The 22,923-nt window shown below is 37.2% G+C and overlaps 2 protein-coding genes across 3 annotated transcripts in view; one reads left to right on the top strand and one right to left on the bottom strand.

Moving 5' to 3' along the window:
* The window catches only part of LOC306845063 (serine/threonine-protein kinase 11-interacting protein-like), a 46,958-nt gene that overhangs the window by 15,621 nt on the left and 8,414 nt on the right, over positions 1-22,923 (bottom strand). Inside the window, exons 14-24 of one of the 2 annotated variants that reach the window (XM_079377617.1) lie at positions 22,417-22,863; positions 21,365-21,567; positions 21,165-21,275; positions 16,340-16,508; positions 15,203-15,357; positions 14,800-15,109; positions 14,244-14,344; positions 13,795-13,892; positions 7,263-7,441; positions 4,895-5,023; positions 4,367-4,653 (exon numbers count right to left, since the gene is read on the bottom strand). In XM_079377617.1, the coding sequence (XP_079233743.1) occupies positions 4,619-4,653; positions 4,895-5,023; positions 7,263-7,441; positions 13,795-13,892; positions 14,244-14,344; positions 14,800-15,109; positions 15,203-15,357; positions 16,340-16,508; positions 21,165-21,275; positions 21,365-21,567; positions 22,417-22,863 (1,937 nt within the window). In that variant the 3' untranslated portion in view covers positions 4,367-4,618. Of the gene's footprint in view, positions 1-4,366; positions 4,654-4,894; positions 5,024-7,262; positions 7,442-13,794; positions 13,893-14,243; positions 14,345-14,799; positions 15,110-15,202; positions 15,358-16,339; positions 16,509-21,164; positions 21,276-21,364; positions 21,568-22,416; positions 22,864-22,923 lie in introns of those variants that run through there. The other variant, XM_079377616.1, reaches the window with a different exon arrangement.
* The window catches only part of LOC306845065 (insulin-like growth factor-binding protein 2-A), a 36,945-nt gene continuing 32,603 nt past the window's right edge, over positions 18,582-22,923 (top strand). The window contains exon 1 of the mRNA XM_079377622.1: positions 18,582-18,706. The gene's annotated coding sequence lies outside the window, so the exon portion shown is untranslated. The remainder of the gene's footprint in view (positions 18,707-22,923) is intronic.

The raw sequence follows: 22,923 nt of genomic DNA, 5'->3' as shown, positions 1-22,923 counted from the left end.
AAGAATCAGTGATTAAATGAACCTAATGTTGATTTATTAGATTCTCTGATGGATTCAGTTCAGTGAAGCATTTATCAGACTGATTCAAACTGCTGACTTGTCTACTTGACCTATTTATGAAAAGAACTGGTTCACAGGAGTTCAGCCTGCAAAGGGTGTCTCAATAGAAATATCAATAAATGTTTTTGTTATTGTTTTTTTGCCATTATTTTTTGGTATATAATCTTTTTATTAAATAATTGTCAATATAGATTGCAAACTCACATTCAAAATTCAAGGTAAAATACTCAATTTTGCTGTAGTGCTGAATATACAGCATCAGGGGTACACCAATGAAAAAAACGTTAAGGGGGAAAAAAAGTGAGATAAAGAGTACAGTTAAACTGAAAACAAGCTGCAACAAAAGCATTTTGATTCAGTTCATCTCTTCCGCATCTCAGTTTTTCACTGAATAATGACAGATCAGGAAATGTTGGGCTCTCAGAGAAACCTTGTAGATAGATAGAAGATCTAAATAAAACAGTTCTGGGTTTTGGTTATACGTGTCAAGATGCACAAGTGCTACAGTAGAGCTCCATTTGCCAATGAACTGGTGTGAATACTGTACGTGCTTCAGAGATTATCACTCCTGGGTGGAGTTCCCATAGCGTCAACTATGACAGAATGAAAGGGAATATGATATATGTCTGTTTGATGGCTTGTTATCAAAACTGAACATACACGTGCATTCCATGAGTTTGTGAGAAAATGTATTCTGGGATCATAGCTAGATTCAGATTTTGCAATTGACACATCTAGACAAGTGACTGTGAACACGCACAGGACAGCGATCTTCAGTCTTGTAGTGTATGTTTGGTTAGAGCTGCAGTCAGCAACTTTTTTTTGGTTAAAAATGATCTGAAATCAATATTTGAGCAAGTACATTAACAGCCAGTGTTCAAAACTATCGCCGCCTTATTAGCCAGATTAACAACGGTTATCTTATAATAATGTTTTCTAATTTGAGTGGTATGGGTAGGTTTTCGTGGGAAATTGGAGTCTATAAACATAAAGAAGTTTTTCCGGCTAGTAGGCTATCGCATGTGAGGATCCTGCAGGTGCCGGCTCATTTATAGCCTTTTCTCACAGCAGCTAGAATAATTAAATGTATCATTTTAATGGTGGATTGTGATCCAGAAAGGATTATGTGTTTATGAAAAACGTGTGAATGAAATTAAATTATATTCCAGTTTCAAACATGCTTCTGATTACAGATAGCCTGGGATTACACAAGATTTGTATTTGAAAGAAAACCAGTTCGAAGGGAGCATTGTTTGCTTTTGGGGTTAAAAGAATTTCTTAATATGAAATTCGAAAGGCATGACAATTAGATTAGACTGTACAGAAATTGAAATCTACACGTTAATACGCACTATACTCATTGTCACACAATGCTGATGCTGTTAACATTAATAATTTGAGAATAAAGTGTAACAATAATAATTTGCACGGTTTGATGATATATGAGCTAACTGATCATTAGATTTAATCACCATTGGTAGCGTGATTTATGGTAATGCTTTTTTCCTTAGTTGGGCAGAACAAACGTGGCAGACTTGTTACTTACTTGTTCAGATGACAATATACAGTGCAAATTCTGATTTGGGTCATATATTCCAAGACGTAGGCTAGAATCTGTGATTACTAGGTGTTTGATTCACACCGATGTAGTGACTGACAGCTACACATTCACCTCAAAACATTAGATTCATCCGCGCTGAAGCCGTGCCAGAGTACAGCCCACGTAATAAAGATAATGGCAGCCATAATGACATGGCTGCAATACCAGGTCTTCAACAGAGATGGCGACAAAGAGGCAAAACTTACGGACTGCAGCTTTAAGTTTGTTAAAGAAAGTCAACATTAATGAGTCATGAATAAAATACAATGCAGCTTCTGCTACTCTAGTTTTAAAAGACAAAATACTACAAAGAACAGCATTCTTACACATCGTTTTTTTTTTTTTTTTTTTACTATAAACATTTAAATACGGAAAGTCATTCAGACCTATAAAACTCAGACAGCATTACTGCTATATGACTATGTGGGCCAGAACATTAATAAATAAATAAACAAATAAATAATACATAAAAAAAAATACAAAGTGCAGTCATAGTGCAGTGTGCCCCTCTAAAAAGAAACACTACTTGTTTTTTTTGTTTTTTTGGTGGCAAGAGTAGCTATGCAGAAAATTTCAAGATGTAATTCAAAGGCATTGATGGATAACAACAAAAATAGGTACAACTTTATATTAGGTGGCCTTAACTACTATGTACTTACATTTAAATTAATAATGTAATTATTAAATTAATAAATGTAAGCATTTATTAATTTAAATGTAAACATTTAAATTAATAAATTAATCATGCGGGGAAGTCGTGGCCTAATGGTTAGAGAGTCGGACTCGTAATCGAAAGGTTGCGGGTTCGAGTCCCCGGCCGGCAGGAATTGTAGGTGGGGGGAGTGAATGTACCAGTATCCTTGAGCAAGGCACCGAACCCCCAATTGCTCCCCGGGCGCCGCAGCATGGCTGCCCACTGCTCCGGGTGTGTGTTCACGGTGTGTGTGCGCATTTGTTCACTACTCACTGCTGTGTGTGTGCACTTGGATGGGTTAAACGCAGAGCACCAATGTCGAGTATGGGTCACCATACTTGACAATACGTCACGACTTTACTTAATACAATGCACTTTTTAAAATGCATATTTTTAAAAATACTTGCATGTAAAAACATCTGCAACTAATTTCTGTAATTACATTTATAATTGCACTGTTGACTCATCCCTTACACCCAAACTCACTCTTAAACACACCCATACCACCAAACCTGTCCCTAACCTTACCTGTATCCCACGTCAATAACAGCAAAAGTTTTGCAATACAATATTAACGCAATAAGTACATTGTACTTATTTTTGTTGAAGTACATAGTAGTTAAGGCCACCTAATATAAAGTGGGACCCAAAAATATACTGTAACTAACTGTACTCATCTACTCATATTAGCATTAAACTCATCCTCCATCTTGTAAACATATTGGTCATGAACTAATTTGATGCTTTTGAAGCTAAATCAAAGACACCAAAATTTTTGAGTAAAATATTAGTCACTATGTTTCAAAACAAACTAGGAGGACAATGTCTTAATGGAGAACGGAGGCACATAAAGATCCTTTCGAGCACAGTCATTAACACTTTATTCTTTTTGGTTCTGCAGGTGTACTGATAACCACAAAACTGAACGATCAAATGGGTTGCTGTGAGAAAAAAAAGTGTCAGTTTCATTGTTCAGGTTAGACAATGTGCAGACCTATTTCTGTAATGAGGTCAAAGTTTCGTTTCACCCCTGCTGTATTGTGGTCTTTGTAACATTTTTTTTTTTTTTTTTTTTTTTCACAGGATCCTCTGTTTTGCCACATTATGTGGTGAAAATCAACACCCATTAAAAGAACACTGAGGTGGACACCTGAAGGTGGTCTTTTTGTCTGGTTGCAACTAGTTCCAGCAAGCATCAGATATCTGTCAGCTTCTAAGATCACAGTGGCTGTGCCAGAAGGTTACTGTTTCAACAAGTCTCATTTCTAAGCTGGGTGTACTGGTGGATTGTCGGTGAAAGATCATACCCTGTCAGTTCCTCTATAGAGATAACAGTGAATCTGTAATATGGACTTCAAGAGTTGTTTTTAAACTTTGAATTAGAAAATGTAATAAATGTGTACAGCATTTTGTATCCATAAGACTGTGTTTATGCAATAAACCGTAAATCAAAGTTTCCTTATGATGTTTCCGGCAGACTCTTGACCACAAATATATTTAGGATATAGGACTTGTCTTTAATACAAACTACCACCATCACCACCACCACAATGAATGACAACCTGGATGCACACATTTTCTTTTGGGAAACCACCTTCATTCATTCAAAACTTCCTTCTAAATCTTATTTGAACTATTATTTTTATTTCATCCAAGCAGCAAATATATATAGTTCACTTTGACAAAAAAAAATTTTTATCACGATGAGCTGCAAACCTGCACTCTAAAAAATGCTGGGTTAAAAACAACCCAACTTGGGTTATTTGGCAACCCAGCGCTGGGTAAATATTGGAAAGAACACATACTGGGTTATTTTGGCCCAGCTGGTTGGGTTAAATGTTTGTGCCCAACATGCTGGGTTGTTTTATTTAAGTCAAATATTGTTTAAAAATGACTTTAGTGCTGGCTAAACATAGGCTGGAAATTAAAAATCACACACAGAATTACTTATCCGTGTAATAATCAAAAGTTTAACATATAATAATAAGCAAGAAAACCCATAGAGAGAAAATAGGACAAACTTAATTTATTTGGATGAATACAGCATAATTTACAATATTACATACATTTAAACTCGTTTAACAAGCATTATTGAAATAAAAACTTAACATTTAAAAGAAGCATTTTAATTGAAGTGTATTCAATCTTTCTCACACTGAAATAGTGCTAATTCTCGTGCCGGTGTGTCGTCGAAATCTGAGCAGGTGATGGGCTGCTGTTCGCAGGGGGAACTGCGAACCTCAGACCACCGCCTTGCATTTCACTCATAGCTGAAAGATGCCATAACTGACTCCATAACCTGCCCATAAACAAACAGTACTGAGATTAGAGAACATATTTTAACATTAAATTAAATTATATTCAGTATTATATAAAATAAAATCTGTTTATGTTATGCAAGGCAAAAGGCGTTTCCATTATGCGATATGACCGCTGCTGACACATTTAGCTGACTGACATCTTGTCCTTGTGGTTGCCAAAAATAAATATAATTTACAGCACAGTAAAGACTTTATAAATTATATAAAATGTATACAAACCTTTATTTCGCTGAAGAAGTGCACCAAATCTGCAGCGCTGAGAATCGCTCTCTCCTGTAGAGGATGCAAAAAGCCTGTGCACTGACCAACTCAGCAGCTGGGTTGTTTCGTGCCACTGTGGCCAACAAGCTGAACATAGCATTTGGGTTAAAAAAAATAACCCAACATTTTTTAGAGTGCAGAAAACTAGGGGTGTGCGATACTGCAAATTTTGGTATCGATCCGATACCGAGTAAATACAGGGCCAGTATCACCGATACCGATACTGATACTTGTCATTTAAAAAAACAAATTTAAATGACCAACAAAAATTAAAAAAAATTAACAATACTAATGTTGATATGACTAATATTATATTCACCTTAAAGCTACGTGGATATTATTTGCCTTTCTAAAAGGACTTTGCAGGCAGAGGCAATAAACGGTTTCATGTTAAGTATTTTCCTCCCAAAGAAAAGGGTATATGAAATGATATGAAAAGGCCAAATTCGGTATAGTTTATAAAAATATATAGGCCTACTATGTATGTACAGGTAAGCAGATGAACCCAGAACATGAATGCAACACGCTGAATTTCATTTTCTCTAATTGCAATATAAAACATTTAATATGGTGCAATTATCACTGTCTTCCTCCATTCATTAAAGACCGAATAAATAAATAAAGACTAAATTCGGTATACAGCTTGTTAATAAAATATATGTTGCAAGCAGCTGAGCCCAGAATATGTATATGCAAACATGCTAAACAACATGTTAAGCATTTTACTCCCATAGAAAACCGTTATAATGAAAATTTAAAGTGTCTTAATGCATTAAGAAATAATTTTATCAAGCTAAACTCAGTACACACCTTACAGTGATACTGTATAAAAAGGACAAATTCGGTATACAGGTATAATATGCACTATGTGAAGGATTTCCTTCCTCCCCTTTTCATTTATTTTGTAGCTCGGAGTTCCGTTCCATCTCTCACTGTATCTGCTCGCGCTCGGAGCCGCTGAGTTACGTGATGGCATGACAACCAAACACAGCGTAGCAGCAATGTTTGCATAAGAGATGTGAAAAGAGCAGCATATGCACCCAGATATGTCTACACTGTGTTGTATGTATTAAGCAATGTTATTATGTGTATAGGAGAAAAAATTAACCTAAAGTATCGATCTTATCAGGCTAGTATCGATCCGATACCAATACCAACGTTGGTATCGATACTATCGATATTAGGATCGATACGCCCACCCCTACAGAAAACTACCCAGCACCTGGGTAAAAATATTAAAAACAACCCAGCATTTTTTAGAGTGTGTTAAACCACTCCTCTATGCTCCGCCTTTCTGAAATGCGTAGATTTTTACAAAGCTCATCGTTCTGAGAAGCGAGGTGTATTCTGATTGGCCAGCTATCCAGTGCCTTGTGATTGGCCGAATACCTTAGGCATGTGACAGAAATGTTACGCCCCTTACCGTATTGTTTGTGATGCTGTGTCCCGGCGTGATGAGATGAAAACAATAAAACCCATTATAAACAAGGTATTTGTTGCATCCAGTGGGGACATAATTACTGATTATAATGACTTATACTGTCTTTTTACGCGCCGTGCTGCATCGCGCCACGGAAACATCATCATGCCTGCATTTGTGATTGGAGAAACGACAAACAACAAAAGCTACTCTACACTGCTCAAAACTCGCATTTGAATGGTCAGTGGCAAATTCTTTAAATATGAAAAATGGAATTGCCCCACTTTATATAAACAGCCTTTGTGAAAGCCAGCATTGTAGGCTACTCTCCCAGGTTCAGGAAATAGTCCTCTGTAAAATGCGCTGCACACACTCTAATATTTGGGTTGAACTGTTCTGGAACAGTGTTGTAAATACAACTTAACCACTGACTTCTAGTTGTGTACTCTTTTGGAAGCCCAAACAAAGTAGTTTCGCTTTCACAACGAAACAAACAGCGTCTCCAGTACATGGCGCCGGCAGCAGCAACAATACTACAGCAAGAATAAACATTACGCCTTCCTTCTTTGCGTATACATTTTGGCAGTGTTATGCAAATCTTCCCACACAGTGAAGTAGACATGTGGGGGCGTGTTTAAATGAGCCGTTTTAGCGGGGCGTGGACGAGTCTTAACTTTTATAAAGAATATATTTTTGGGTTTGAGACTTTAGTCTTTGCAACTTTAGGGATCTCATCTTTGCACGAACAGCTTGTAACACTCCAAAGAGAAAGGAAAACTAGAAATTGCATCATATAACCCCTTTAATGCAGTTTCTTAGCAAGTCTACTAAGTGCTATTTCTCATTTCCTTCTAAAAATGTTCTAAACCACATGGCATTCACATAGCATGTAAAAGGAAGTCTTGCCTGTAAGCTTGCTGAAGAACCTTTTGCAGCGGGCACCGTTTCGCACAAGTAGCGTGTACGCTGCTGCACCCTCACCAAACTCTAGGTGGATACTCTGAGAGCCCAGACCCACCTCCAGATAGCGGAGTTCACACAATCGATGGCTTTCTCTTTTCTGCAGCCAGTCTGAGGGTTGTCCTCTGCAACAGAAATGAGAGACAATAAGAAAATGTAAAAAAAATATTAAAAAGTTAAGAGAAATGGAAAGTGATACTCTTTTTAATTGTTTCTGTTAATAACATTCAATTCAGGATTTGTGTATAATCAATTAGATTTAGTGGAGATGGCTTAAAGCTATAATCCCTTATGGTTAAACTTTAACTAGATTTGTTAAGCCGGTAACACACTGGGCAAAAAGCTCCATGTAGCGGCATGTTGAGGGTGTGACAACGCACACGCAGTATCGAACGCCAGACATCATTCTGTATTTGCTTTCAAAACTGAATCTATTACCATGGAGGTAAAATTTCACTTCAAGAATGAACAAGTTGGCAAGTATGAAATGTGTGGTATAAAAAAACAGCAGTGCAAACAGCAATGCAAACTAACAGATTACAAGAGCGATGTACTATATATCATGTAAGTAGCATATAGTATATTCATTTAATATTTAGCAATATTATTGAATTGTTGACTGTACAGACAGCAATATTATTGACTGTACAGACATGATTATAACTCAACAGAACTAGATGACATCAGTGTTTTCAGGGCTGCTTTATTGCTGAATTGAACTACTTTTATTGAATGGAACTAATCAACACTAAGCTGACCTCAGCTGAACAATGACACTATTGTTTTGTAGAATGCTTGACAGCAGAATTGATCTTTGAACAATTATTAAAGCGTTATATTTCTGTTTATCCCTGTAAAGCTGCTTTAAAAAAAAATGTGTATTGCATTATGTGCTAAGCAAATATAGGCGAACTGACTTGATGTTAAGCGGTCAAAACAAAACTTGAGGAAAAAAAACAACAACCTATATACACAATATATCTTCTAACCTAGTGTGAAATCTGTATATATCATAAGACTTTGGGACAAGTACATTTACAGAAATTTAAAGAAAAATTAAAGCTGCGAGCAGCGATGAAAGGGCCCTCGCACCTGGGCTCACCACCATAGGAAAACAGGGAACAGCGGGCAATATGCTTTTAATGTGGTAAATATAGAAGGAATTTGTCAAAGTCATTTATATGTGCCAAATTTGCTGCTGCCAACAGGAGGCGCTATGATTATAACTGAATATTGGCATGCAGATGTCTTCAAGCCAGGACTCCTACCAAACTTATGAAGTTTAGGTCACATCAGACATTACATGTTTAAGTTAGTGTGAAACAAGTCATTTCCTGTTGCCAGCAGGTGGCGCTATAATTATAACTGAATTTTGGCCTTTAGATGTGCTCAGGCCAGGACTCTTATAAAACGTGTGAAGTTTGGGGCAGATTGGGCATTGTATGCATGAGTTACAACAACTTCCTGTTTCATCGTATTATAGCATGCTTTAGCACTTAGTAAGTGTTGCTAGCATATTTGAGAAAGTTTCTAACATGTTTAGCACACAATGTCATATTTTACTGTGTTGCTAATAGTGCATCACAGTGTTAAACACTGTTGCCAGTAGGTGGCGCTATAACTACAACTGAATATGAGCATGTAGGTGTGTTCAGGACAGGACTCTCATCAAACATATTACGTTTCGGGCAGATTGGACACTGCATGTCTGCGTTACATCAACTTCCTGTTTCACTGCATTAGTGCTTTAGCATTTAGCCAAGTGTTACTAAAATGTTTTAGGAATTTTGTAGCATGTTCCCAGCCTGTTTAACATTTGCTCACTTTTTAATATAAACCTCACAGTCCATCACAGTGTTAAACATGCCACTTCCTGTTGTCAGCAGGTGGCACTATAACTATAACTGAATATGGACATGAGTGTGTGTTCAGGACTGAACTCTTATCAAACGTGTGAAGTTTGGGGCAGATCGGACATTGCTTGCCTGAGTTACAGCAACTTCCTGTTTAATGGCGAAACATCAAACTTTGTCAGGCCGTCGAAAACTCAAGATCTTTGCAATTTAGCATCGCAAAGGCCTTATGATTAGTGATCGACCGATATTGATTTTTTATAACCGATACCGATACCAATTATTTGCATGTCTATGTGCCCGATAACCGATATGCAGAACCGATATTTATTTACTGTTATAAAGTAAATAAACGACTGTGTGAAATAAGTCCATACTTCACTTTGGTTTTTCCTCCTTTCAGTCATCTTAACAAAAAATGTTTTGAGAATTAGCAGTCTTTCATGCAGGGCTCTAGACTCATTCTTCCCACTGACCTCACTTTTGCGCACGAGCACATAATTTGGTTGCAATTTGTTTTTTGTTTTTGCTACAACATTTGATTAATCAGTGCATGCTGATGAACTTTTATCATAGTTTATAGTTATATGGTAACTAAAGTGTTCAACATTCAACTCGTTCTTTTTCGTCGGTATTATTTGTGATTTAAATTTTGTGAACAGGAATTCCTTTTTTTCACTTTCAAATTTGCGATCTTGGTGTCACATTTTACAAGAAAAGATAATTGTCTGTTTTGCTTATATCTATACACCTTTCACTTTTTAAGACTAAAACAAAAGATGGATTCATTGTTATTCTTAATTAAAAAGCACAACAACAATAAAACAGTACGTTGACAATGACAAACTATCTCACATAACATTTATCAACAAAAACGAATAAGACGAGGCATGGCACAGGACACATCACATGCTGTCTTATATACCGAGTATATTACAGAATGTTTAGCAAATTCTGAGGAAGCAAATAAATATTAATATATTTTTTTTTTAATTAAGGAAAGCCTCCATAGCATAACGTGAAGTAAACAGCAAAGATAACAAGCTTCTCAAAACGAAAACAAAATGAAAAGTAAAACTAAACTGGCTGTCGCTGACAGGACTTGCTAGTTTTTTCTACAAGAACACCAGCATGTTCACCTTCTCTGGTTTAAGAAGCGGCCTTTTACTTTAGTTTGAAAACAAAACCTTCCGTTGCGCTCCATCCGCGACGCGCACCTTCGCGCTCGTGCTGACGCGGCGAGTATAAACCAGGCTCTACCCACTAAGCGCTCGTGCTGAAAGCACCTCTCTTCACGTGATCAATGAAATCTGACTCCTGCTATAATGTGCTGCGGCTGGCAGCGTGCGCTGTATGAAGCAGACGCTTTGGAGTAGCGCAGACCAGGCACTCGTACAAATGCGACCACGTCAAATTTTAACTCGCAAAAAATTACCATTTTGGTCGCAGTCTAGAGCCCTGTCATGTTACATTTAATCTTCGTATTACAACAATAAAAACATTTTATTTATAAAAAGCTTTAGCAGCAACACTATTAGCAGTAAGCAAAATGAACATAGAAAGTCTAATGTTTTCAAATGGAGAAAATAAAGGACAGGAGTCATATCAACTTCATTTTTAACTACAGTTTTAGTAGGTTTATAAGCTGTTTAATAGGATAAAGAGTGAAGAATAATTCACTGGATAATGTTAATTCACGGAATAATATTCTCTGGAATATTGGAATATAACAAGCATTGTATTTTATTGCATTTCTCAGCAGGCATGCTCTAAATTATGCTGCTGACAGCGCGGTTTATCTATGCATTTACACAGAACTATAGGCTACTCAAACTGCGATCGATTGCAGAGAATTTCCATAGAGTTGTATTAATTTAGATGTTTATAAACGAAATAATGGTTATATAGTAAGTGTTAATACAATTTAGGGTGCTTCAAAAAAGTGAATCTTGTTAAAAGTTACATGCAGTGGCCGTGCTGAGCATTTCTTGAGCATCAACCACTGAGTGAACTGCAATATGAAAGCGGCTTCACGAGACTAATGATGAGCATATAGGCAACAGAGAGAGCATTAAATTCAGCGCTTTTATTTCCAACATGCAATCATTCATGGCTGTATTATTTAATTCATGCAAAGTTACGTCTTTATTGGGAGAGGACTTGACGGATTATCAACATGACTCCGAATTCACGAGACTAATAGACCACAGAGAGAGAATTAAATTCAGCGCTTTTATTTCCAACATGCGCTAATTCATGGCTGTGTTATTTAATTCATGCAAAGTTACGTCTTTATTGGGAGAGGACTTGACGGATTATCAACATGACTCCGACTTCACGAGACTAATAGACCACAGAGAGAGAATTAAATTCAGCGCTTTTATTTCCAACATGCACTAATTCATGGCTGTGTTATTTAATTCATGCAAAGTTATATCTTTATGGGGACAGGGCTTGACAGAGTATCTTATTTATCATATTTCTTAAATGCCTGATATATAGTTTATGCAACTTGGCTCTATGTAATACATCTAATTTGTGCATTAATGCCCGTAATATTAAATAGTTTACTAACTACAGCAAATCAAGTACCTGCACGCCGTTGCTGTCTCCCCTCCCCTCAGATGCGCTGCAATTGCGATCCTGCGCGCAATTCTCAAAACGTCCACAAGATGGCGGTGTTTATCAGGGAATCCGATATTACAAAACCGATATTCGATTATGGAAAAATGCTTAAATATCGGGAAAAATATCGGTAAAACGATATATCGGTCGATCTCTACTTATGATTACACGCAGCAAATTTGAAGACGATCCGATTAAAACTGTAGGAGGAGTTAGTCAAAGTACGAGGCCTGGAAATTGCAAAAACTGCTAAAAAATCATACAGGAAATTAAAAATAACATACTTCCTGTTGGGTTTTGGATTTTGTTCCAAGAGACTTTTTTGTAGGTAATGGTGTGTTACACGTGTGTACCGATTTTCGTGCATGTACGTAAAACGTAGCTCGAGGTGCACTCTTTTTGCCACACGCACTTCTGACCCGTGTGCAAAGTTTCATGAGTTTTGGAGCATATTTAGGCCCTCAAAAATGCGATTCACTTTGGAGAAGAAGAATAATAATAATAAACAGAGCAATTCCAATAGGGTCCTCACATCATCGGTGCTCGGGCCCTAACTACATGTGGTGTGGAAGGATTTTGAGCAGCTTCAGAAGTCATAGTTGGGTGAGTGGCGCAGTACGTGCAAATTCATAGACAAAATGTGTTCAACTTTTAGGACACTTTGTGTCCTCCATCAGACACGCGCAACTTCCTTTAAAGTTTGATGTAGGTCAACAACTATTCACCCAAAAATATAGATTTGCTGAAAATTTACTCATCATCAGGCCATCCAAGATGTAGATGAGTTTGTTTCTTCATCAGAACAGATTTGGAGAAATTTACATCACTTGCTCACTAATGGATCCTTTGCAGTGAATAGGTGCTGTCAGAGTGGCAGCTACGTGTTTGTAAGGAACAAATTCATCAAGGTTTTTTACCTTTAAACTGTTGCTTCTGGCCAAAATGCTAAACCTTAAAGGGATAGTTCCTCCAAAAATTTGAATTTGAATTTTTGGGTGAACTACACCTTAAATTCATAATATAGCATCCTTCAGTGAAAAAGTCCATCCTCTATTGTCCTCTCACATTAAAATCCACCCAAAAATTAGTTTAGAACTGTTTTTGCTTGTAAATTATGCTTGATCTGTGCATATTTCTCTCCTGATGCAGAGGAAACGACTTCTTCACTAAAGAAAGCAATGTTATGGATAAAGGACTATTTTTGCCAGAGGACTAAAGTTGTAATAATTTGAGGTTAAAAATGTCTTTTTAGAAGAAAAAATTACAAATACACAGGTTCTTGCTTTCAAAGAAGTTAACTGATGGACAATCATGTCGATTACTTGTGGACTATTATGATGCTTGTGATGCTGGAGGATGGCACTACCGTCTTCTGTAGAGATGCTTTACAGCTGAGTCATATCTTGTAACATCAACGCTGGTATTGAACTAAATTCAATCAACACTGAACTGACTCAAGCTGAATAAATTTTTGTAAAACTGCTTATATCTGATTGATTAACTTCACACTGTTATTGATCTTAACTAAGCCAACACTGAAGTGACTTGAGCTAAATAATGACACTATTGTCCTTCAGAGCTACTTTACAGCAGAAACTTAACTCTCTACATAGCTGAGTTTCCGTAATTGATTCTGTTATTTACCTTTTTATCTTTGTGAAGTTGATTTGACACAAGCTGTATTGTGTAAAGCACCACAGAAATAAAGGTCCCATTCACCATTTAAGTACCATATATGACTTATGGTGAGTCTGCTGACATAAGAAAATATAACATTCTTATTAATGTGATATTGCTTAAATATAATATGAAAAATGCATGATAGGTATGCTGAATGGGTGGATTCTAGAGATACTGCACCAGTAAGTTTACCCTGCTGACACATAAAACCCACAACACTACAGAAAGTTTCAGTGTTTCTTTTTTCTGGACTGCCCATAGCCAGCTGAAAGCTTCTCTTTCAAAGCCTGCATTTAACTGAAGAAGTTCAAGTTGCTTACTCAGACCGTGAGGTTATTTCTAAGATGTAGATGTACTGGTCCGACACAACCATAAGGGAATGGAACTCCGCTGCATCCCCAAACTTCACAATGGACATCTGAAATCAAGTGAAACCCAGAACAGATTAATACAACTAATTCCAGCTTCTCAAACACGCAGAATGAAGTAAAATAATGAAACTACACTGAGCTGTTCAGCAGTTTCGAAAGTTAACAATACACAAACAAAAAAAAACTAATTTCCCAAACAGTAAAGATGATGACTTTTAGGCAGCATGCCAAATAACTTGATATGATATGGTGGAAGTGGGCAGTAAAAATAGTAGCAATAAATATCATAAATTTAATTTTATGAATAAAAGAGCTATCATGTTGGTTTTGTCTAGGTAGTGTGTCTCTATATATTTCTGGTTAATTTTATCGAGGGCATTGTATACAGGTTATCATGCCTTTAAAAAGCAGCGAAGCTCCTCTTCTACCCCAAACATTTCCACATCCAGGAACAGCTGAAGCCGATGGTCCACTGTTTCTGACAGCAGGTCAAACTGAGCTGAAATGAAAATGATCTTTATGTTTAAATCCCTCAATGGAAAAAAGTACAAGCTACTATGCCAAAAAAACAAACTGATATTACAACAGTATACAGGTATCTGCAATATCAATATCTTTAAAATTAGGTCACATGATTTATGGCCACGAAGGCCTGCCAAACATTAGGATTCATTCTCTAGTAAAAAAAAAAAAAAAAAAAAAAACTTCCTAATTCTATTCTTTTGGTAATGTTTACAAAGCACTCTGTTTGGTCAATAACTTTCAAGGCTACATTATTTAACTGGCAAACCTAAAACAGGCCTGGAACCAATAACCAGAGCTTTTCTTGCCATTTCCAATCACAGTCTGAATCCATCCTTTTCAGTTAAGTTTTTTTTTTCTTTTTTAATCAAATTCTCATAGTCACCCTTTCTAACCACTCTGCTGATCTTCATCCTGAGAGTGGACACCTACCATTTTTGGAGCCTTCTGTGCACATTGGTGGCTGTTGGTCTTGATGTTTTTGATAGCCGTTGTTGCAGGAATTGTCAGCCACTTTCTCCTTAAGTCCCTCTGAGCTATCTTGTCTATCACTTGTGCTAAAGTTGATTAGTTGAGAGGTTCTATGGTCAACCCATGTTTCATTTTGATTAGTCAAACAATTAGACAGGAAGCTATGGGCTGTGTGGAAGTAAGCTGTAGCTCCCTCTGTGGAGGCCTCTGAATGCTGAGTCGAATGGAGAGGGCTGCCATGGGATAGTAAAGACTGTCCTTGGACCAACGTCTAGAGAAATTAAGCAAGTTAAGTGAGTGAAAAGAGAACATTAACATTATACTATCATAGAAATATCAAGACAAAAAGAGCATAAACGCAGACCTCATTGTGCTTGAGTTGAACTGTGTTGTCCCGGTCATCAAAGGTGAAGTATCTGGCATCATTCTGTTCAAATGGTGTACTGGTGGAAGGAGCTGATTGGGCAGCCAACTGAACTACATGATCACTATTGCACTCTGAGCAGATGACAGTACAATCTGAAAAAATAAATAAATAAATAAATAAATAAAAGGTATATAAAGATAAATGCTCCTATCCTGAGACATCCAAGACCATCTAATACAATTCAAGTGTTCAAACGGCAGCAAAAAAGAAAATCAAAAGACATTCACCTATGCCTTTCAAGGTAACACTCACTACAGGACAGAGTGTTCAACATACTCTTCCCTTCAGATTTATTTTAAGGACGTTAATGCTCTTAAAATAAACACCCTCATTGATCTCTGCCCCATGCAGAACCAACTATGTGTTTGGCCCAGATGATCTGCAGGACTCCAAGCAAATAGACTGAAAGCAGCTGAACAAATGTCCCAGAACCTCTGGTTTGCGTGTCAAAGCACGTTTTAAAACTATGCAGCATGCACTGCAGAGGAGGAGGATGAACTGTGTATCAACCCATTCATTAAGGAGAAATTGGCCTGCAGGATGTTACAGTGGAGAAAAAAAAACAAAAAAAGTAAAACTCTATTAAGTGGGTTCTGCTGAAAATAGGTCCCATGATAAAAAGCTCTCACACCCAGTGCTTGGCAAATATTCCGTATTCATTAAATTCTTTGGTGCCACATTTTATCCAAGGCTTCTCATGCTCCAACAAGACAATCGCCCACACATGGTAAGCCGGATTCATCTTTTCTGATTAACTTTATCTTGTGCTGAAAGCTGTGATATATATAAAAAAAAGAAGATCAGGACCAAAAACTGCTGCCATGATAATAACCAATATTAATCAATCAGTGTACTATTATGGCATATTACAATACTGTATTTAATTGCAAGGAGGTGGAGGCAACCAGAGTCATGCTAGAGCGAACGATTGTAATTGCCATGTGTTGAGAGTTGCATGTGTTTGTACCAGTCCCTGGAATGTTCTGGCAGGAGTGTTTGTCCGCCTATGCTTCCAGGGCCTTGCTCATGACAGAAAAATAATGACCTTTTTGATTGTTAGGGCCATATGCTTACGGTCATTCCTTAGCTCATCCAGGTGACTCAGGCTGCTGTCAGATTCAGTGGCTGACTGGCAGAACTCAGTCTGACACTTTAGACATTGTAGCCAAACTGTCTCTGGTCTCTCCTCATCCACCTGCTGCTTGTTTTCCTCCACGACTCTTGAGAGAAACTCCAATAATACCTGTGGAGTCAGAATTCTGATTTTAATTAAGTTAATATCATACTGCTTTAAATTGATCAAAAAGTCAACAAATTGTGTGGGAATGTGTCAAAATAGACAAAAAAAACCTGTTGTAAGTGCAACCTTTTCAAACACTGCAAAGACTCAGGTTGCATACAGTAGGTTGTGAAAAAGCCAATCACTTAGCCTGTAATTAGTGGTGCAACGATCAGGAATTTTGAGGTTGATACTGATCACCAAATGGCACACTTTTACAAGTATATAGTGCCTTGCGAATGTAAAACTTAAATGATTCCATTGCATAAGTATTCATACACTTATCTGGTACAGTTGAAATTTAGCTCAGGAGCATTCATATATTGCTTGTAGACGTTACTGCACTTTGAGTGAAGTTAATCTGTGGCAAATTGAATTGAATGGGTATGATTTGGAAAGGCATATGTGTCTTAAATAAAAGATCTAACAGCTGATAATGCATATCAGAGCAAAAACCAAGCTAAAGGACCCTCAGACTGTGAGAAATAATATTCTCTGGTCTGATGAACCTCAATTCCAAACATCATGGGACTCGTCAGAGAAGAAGAAAAAGCTCAATGCACCAAAATATAGGAGATAGCCTTAATGAAAACCCAGTCCAGAGCATTCAGAAAGTCTGACTGGGCAGAAGGTTCCCCTTCCAACAGGACAATGACCCAAAGCACAAAGCAAGTGTGGCTTATAGACAACTCTGTCAATGTCCTTGAGTAATAATACAATATCAAATTCTACTGCGTCTAGTATTTCAGCTTCATTCATCGCACCCAAAGAAAAACTGCAGTGCTTTACAACTATAGGACAGGAAGAGCTAAATAAACTTATCAGTGCATCTAAACCAACAACATGTTTATTAGATCCTGTACCCATTAAACTACTGAAAGAGTTGTTAACTGTAGCAGAAGAACCGCTTCTCAATATTATTAACTCATCGTTATCTTTAGGTCACGTCTCAAAACCATTCAAGCGTTATCCTTCATTTTAATGTTTAACATTAAGTTATCTGATCGACACGATTATCAGCACTGCCGCTGTTACAGTCATGACAGCAATAGATAGCAGCATGCTGCTCAAATTACTCCCAGAGGAATCGGGCTGATTTACATTTATTTTTAGGGGTCAAGCACTGAATGATGGCACCTATTGTATCCGTTAGATTTCCTATTATTATTATTATTATTCTTTTTCCGCTCTGGAAGTCTATGGCAGCCCATAGAACCGCTTGTGGGGAAGTTGTGAAATTTTGCCCACTGATAGAGCACAGTCTGAACAGTCATCATAGCAAATTTGGAGTCTCTAATGCAAACTCCCTAGTGCCACCACTTGTCCAAAATTTCACTCATGTTTATGGCAAAGAAGGAAAATTATTTTTTCCTCTGAATAGACGGTTTGTCTGATTTTCACCAAAATTGGCTCAGATCATCTTCAGACTATGCTGGCAAAACGTTATGGAATTCAAGTCGATTTGTCAGACCGTTCTCAAGTAACGGATGAATGAAATCTACGAAAAGCATGCAAAAATTGATCTGAGGCTATATCTCCGCAACGGTTTGGCATATTGAGACCAAACGTGGTGTGGGTTATAACAAGCATTGTTATAGGTTACCTGCATTGTTTCGGTGCTGTGATGAAAAATGCATATTTATGCTTGTAAAGGATGGGTTGTTTTTGTGCGCTCAACGGATGAACAGTGTGGGAATGGAATTGAAGGGGGATACTTTCAAGGTTGTAATTGGTACAAAATAACATCACTGTCTCTTGGGAAGGTACAGAGAGTCTATCGCATTGACCTTCAAGATAAGGTTGGAAACTGTTGTCGCTTGAGCAGTACTAGGTGCAGAATTCGGACGCCACATTGATTATGAAACCTCAGAGATATTGTTAAATAATAACTCAATATTTTTCTGTAATTAAAACGAAGTGCACCCAATTGGGAGGGGGAGCAAGCCTGGTCAGTTTGTTTTCTGCCTCACTTGGAGGGTTGTTCTTAAACCACACATAATTTTGAAGTATAAAAAAAGGGGGTTTCTTGCAGAAACAGTGGAAGCTTAGCCGTGGGATAAGCGCGCGTCGCCCGGCATTCTCGGACAAGTGTTGGTCTTCTACTGTGACTGAAACGGGCTCCCCAGTCTTTTAAAGAGTGAAGATGATGGCACGGTTCTGAGGTTGTATATTGTTCTATTACTCGGCTTTGGGGTTTAGTTTTAGTGTATGCTCGAATTTGTGTATTATTCATTCATGATTATCTTTTATCTGTTTCCTCATGATCATTCTTATATTATGCACTGGTTTATGATTATTCTTCTTTAATGTGTTTATTTATGATTATCATTGCATTTACCTATGATCATTATCATTTTTATTGATATCAGCTGTGTATCAACAATGTGTAGACATAATGTGTTATATGGTGTACGGACCTTTTATTGACACCTCCTCTTGCTGATTAGCACCACACTTGTCTCACATCAGTTTTGAAAACAGAAACCATACTAAAACAATGCTTATAACTTCTGAATGGTTTGGCCAAAAATTACAGAACTGGTCTAGATTTGGTGCAGCATGGGAAGTCGAATGATATCCAATTGTCCAATGTTGGCCATTTTGGGCGTCAGCCATTTTGAATTTTGTCGTAAAATGCTGTATTTTACGAACGCACTGACATGTTACAAAACTTGGTATGGTTCTTCGGCATTATGCCCTGACGGTACTCAAAAAGTTTTGGGACAGCACCACCTTGTGGTCAAAAGTTTATAATGAAATTTCTAAAAATGCTAATAACTTTTGTTTACATTAGCCTATTGTAATGAGACTGATGCTGATCGAGTCCTTGGATCATGCTGAGAACGTTGATACCAATTATGCCATAATTGGCTGAATTTGCAGTCCGCCATTTTAAATTATGTTGAAAACCACTTTTTCGAACTCCTCCTCAACTCCTCCTCGAACCGTCAGTCCGATTTTCACCAAATTTTACTCTTTTCTTTTTTTTACATAATTTTCAGACCATGCTGGCAAAAAAATATGGATTTTGTGATTTACGAAACCGTTTTCATTTAAGCCAAACTAATTTTCTGGAAAGATGCCAAACTGCATCTGAGGCTGTATCTCTGCAAAGCTTTGACATATTTACATCAAACTTTGTATGTGCCACTGTCACCTCAAACTGACCACGCCCAATCAATTTGGGAACAGCGCCACCTATTGGTCAAGTGTAATAAACCATTCATTAACCATCAATTATGAATTTCCAAAAAACGCTAATAACTTTTGACTGCATTAGCCTATTGTAATGAAACTCATCTCAAAATATTCCTTGGTTCATGCTGACAACATACCAATTATGCCATAGTAAGCTGCCATTTTGATTTATGTTGAACAACTACTTTTTCAAACTCCTCCTCAACCTTTTTCGAACTCCTCCTCAGCTCCTCCTTGAACCGCTGGTCCGATTTTCACCAAAATTGAGTCAAATCATCTTTAAACTGTGCTGACAAAAAGTTATAGATTTCGTGTCTATAGACGAAACTGTTTTTGTACAGCGCCGCTACAAATTTTAGTCATGGTGCCAAAATGACTCTGAGGCTGTACCTCTGCAAAGCTTTGACATAGTGACAGAGCCTCACACAGAGCACACCAAAATGATTGTATTACAGCGCCACCTGTTGGTCAAAAGTATTATATTACTAGTAGTTGTATTTATGATTTTTCAGCCATTTCAATTACAATCATCGTAAAATTGCATTTATTATGGTTGCATTAAATGCATTTGGTCTGATGCTCCATGCCATGCTTAACTTCTCATATTGCCTCTCTAGTGCTTGGCCCCTTAATTGCTGCTTGCAGCTATATTTGATATTATTTTGTTTATTCTCGCAATATATTTATTGTGATTAACCTCCCGTTTTTTTATACAGTATAAAGCTATTCAGTTGCACTCAATCACACAGCATACAACTCGAGATTAAGATGTAGTTATTTTTGAATAATTATCTACAGGCTGGAAATATTCTTTTATTTTACAACTTTTTTTGATACGCTACTATTTGAAACTTTCGCTCTTCGAATGAGGAAGTGTGAAAAAGGCCTATTGTGCATAAGCGCACAAACTGCCTCTATTGCCCCAAACTGTCTGAGGATAATGATTAAAGTCACATCAAAAGCATAATTGATAATTCTGCCACAAAATAGAAACTAGAATTTTTCCCTGATGTCATTAGACTACAAATGTCGCACTTGATGGCAAATCCTTCTTTGTCTCTAGCATTCTTGATATCAGGGACATTTCCACTAGTAAAAACACAAAACAATGTGTTTGATATATCAAAAATTTACATAAAAAGCAGAAATAAAATTTAGTTAAATTCTTGATATCAAATTTTCAGATTTATTCAATTATATAACTTTGCAAGCAGATTATTACTTTGCAGGATATTAATTTTTAATATCAACAATTAAATTTTCACTAGTTGAAATGCTAATTCTTGATATCAGAAATTGAATTTATACTAAAGATTTGTGGATCAGTGCACCCTATTTGTAATATCGGTTGTCATTTTAAGATTATATCCCAAGCTCTAGTTGATCATATCTGATTGTCTAATGATGAATGATCTTCCTGACCTGTAATGCTTCCTGTGGCTTGTCATCCAACATTATGTAACAACGTTTACGTCTTTCACGACTAATGTACCGGAAGTGAAGCTCCAGGGCTGGGTGAGTCATCTCCACCTTCTAAAAAATGTCAAAAGAGAGTGTGAAACCGAGACAAATATGCTCAATCATCATATAGATCCTTATGAACAGAAAATATGTCATTTGACCTCCACTGTGCAGGTGGCCTCAGTGACGATGACATCCTGCAGACTATCTAGTTCCACTCGTGTTTTAACACAGCCCTGGTGCATGTCTACCTCCAACATGTGACCCTGTCGCACTCGTAGGAAAATAGGTTTAGAGGCCCTTTTCCGATCTCTCTCCACATCCTCTAAGAGCAGCCCCACCAGCATTGGTCTGCACAGGTCCACTGTTAAACAAAGTTCAAAAGTGAAAATGCGTTTTAGACACAAACTAGACAGGTTATAGGAAAATTAAAATAATATCTTTTAAATCATGAAGAAATAGAGATGTATCAATCGATTTTTCAGGAGAGTACCAGAGCCAATATTTTTGGCACTGTCAGTACACAAACTAATATTTGCAGAAACTAAAGTAATTCCAAGTGTTTGGTCCAACACATTTTTGTCCCACTGCTGGCATTACTTTGTGTGGAGTTGAAGACACTACTTTAAACGTTTAGCTTGCAAGTTTGAGTAGTTAAACAACAGTCTAAAAACAAATGAAAAAACTACAATTATGTAAGAGGACAATATGGCTGAATACACTACAGTTTAGAGGTTTTGGATAATTTTTTTTTTTTTTCTTTTAATAAAAGCTTTTATACAGCAAGGATGCATTAAACATGTTTCAAAAGATAACCATTTCAAATAAATGCTGTTCTATTTTTCAAAGAATCGTGACAAAATTAACAGTTTCCACAAAAATATTAAGCAGCAACTGTTTTCAACATTGATAATAAAAGTGATAATACTTAAGCACCAAATCAGCATACTAGAATGATTGCTGAAGGATCATGTGACACTTAATTCTAGAGTAATGGCTGCTGAAAAATCAGCTTTGCCAAAGGAATAAACTGTATTTTAAAATAGAAAATTTTATTGTCTATTTATTGTTTTCACTGTTATTTCTCATTTAAATAATATTTTACAATATTACAGTTTTACTGTATTTTATATCAAATAAATGCAGCTTAAAATATTAGTACATAAAGTATAGTTATCAGTATCAATGTATCCTTAGGATAGAACAGACAGACCTCCCCTATCACCATCATCATCATCTTCCTCTGGTGGTGGTTTTGGGTCAGAGTAGGCCTCAGTTGTAGCCCGAGTGTTTCCTAGACTCATCTCAAGAGTAGATTCGATGTTTGGGGGGCCTGTGCACTGCAAAGTGGACTCTGTCTCAGACTGCAGGTCTGTGCTCCCCATCTCTTCTTTGTCCTCTTCCTCTTTCAGTTCAGAGGACAGCAGCGGAGGGGGGAGCAATTCCACACCGGTTGGAGATGTGTTAGGTTTAAGCAGGGGGGATGGGGGAGTACAGTGTCCGTTGGTATTCACTTTAATGGTTACACTGTCCACTACTGGGAAAGCTGGGTTGACTGGAGTACCATCAAGGTGATGCTGGTAGCGTAGCCAGTCCTCTCCTAACTGCTCTCGAAAACTGTCCATTCTCTCAATGTCCTCCTTATGGGGGAGGACAATATCTGAAGAGAATCAAACATTTCACATGACAACCATAACACATATGCTTAATAACACACAAG

This window comes from Barbus barbus (genome assembly GCF_936440315.1).
Source record: "Barbus barbus genome assembly, chromosome: 25".
Lineage (NCBI taxonomy): Eukaryota > Metazoa > Chordata > Actinopteri > Cypriniformes > Cyprinidae > Barbus > Barbus barbus.
The sequence above is the reverse complement of the archived record's forward strand: the minus strand, read 5'-3'. Positions and strand labels throughout refer to the sequence as shown.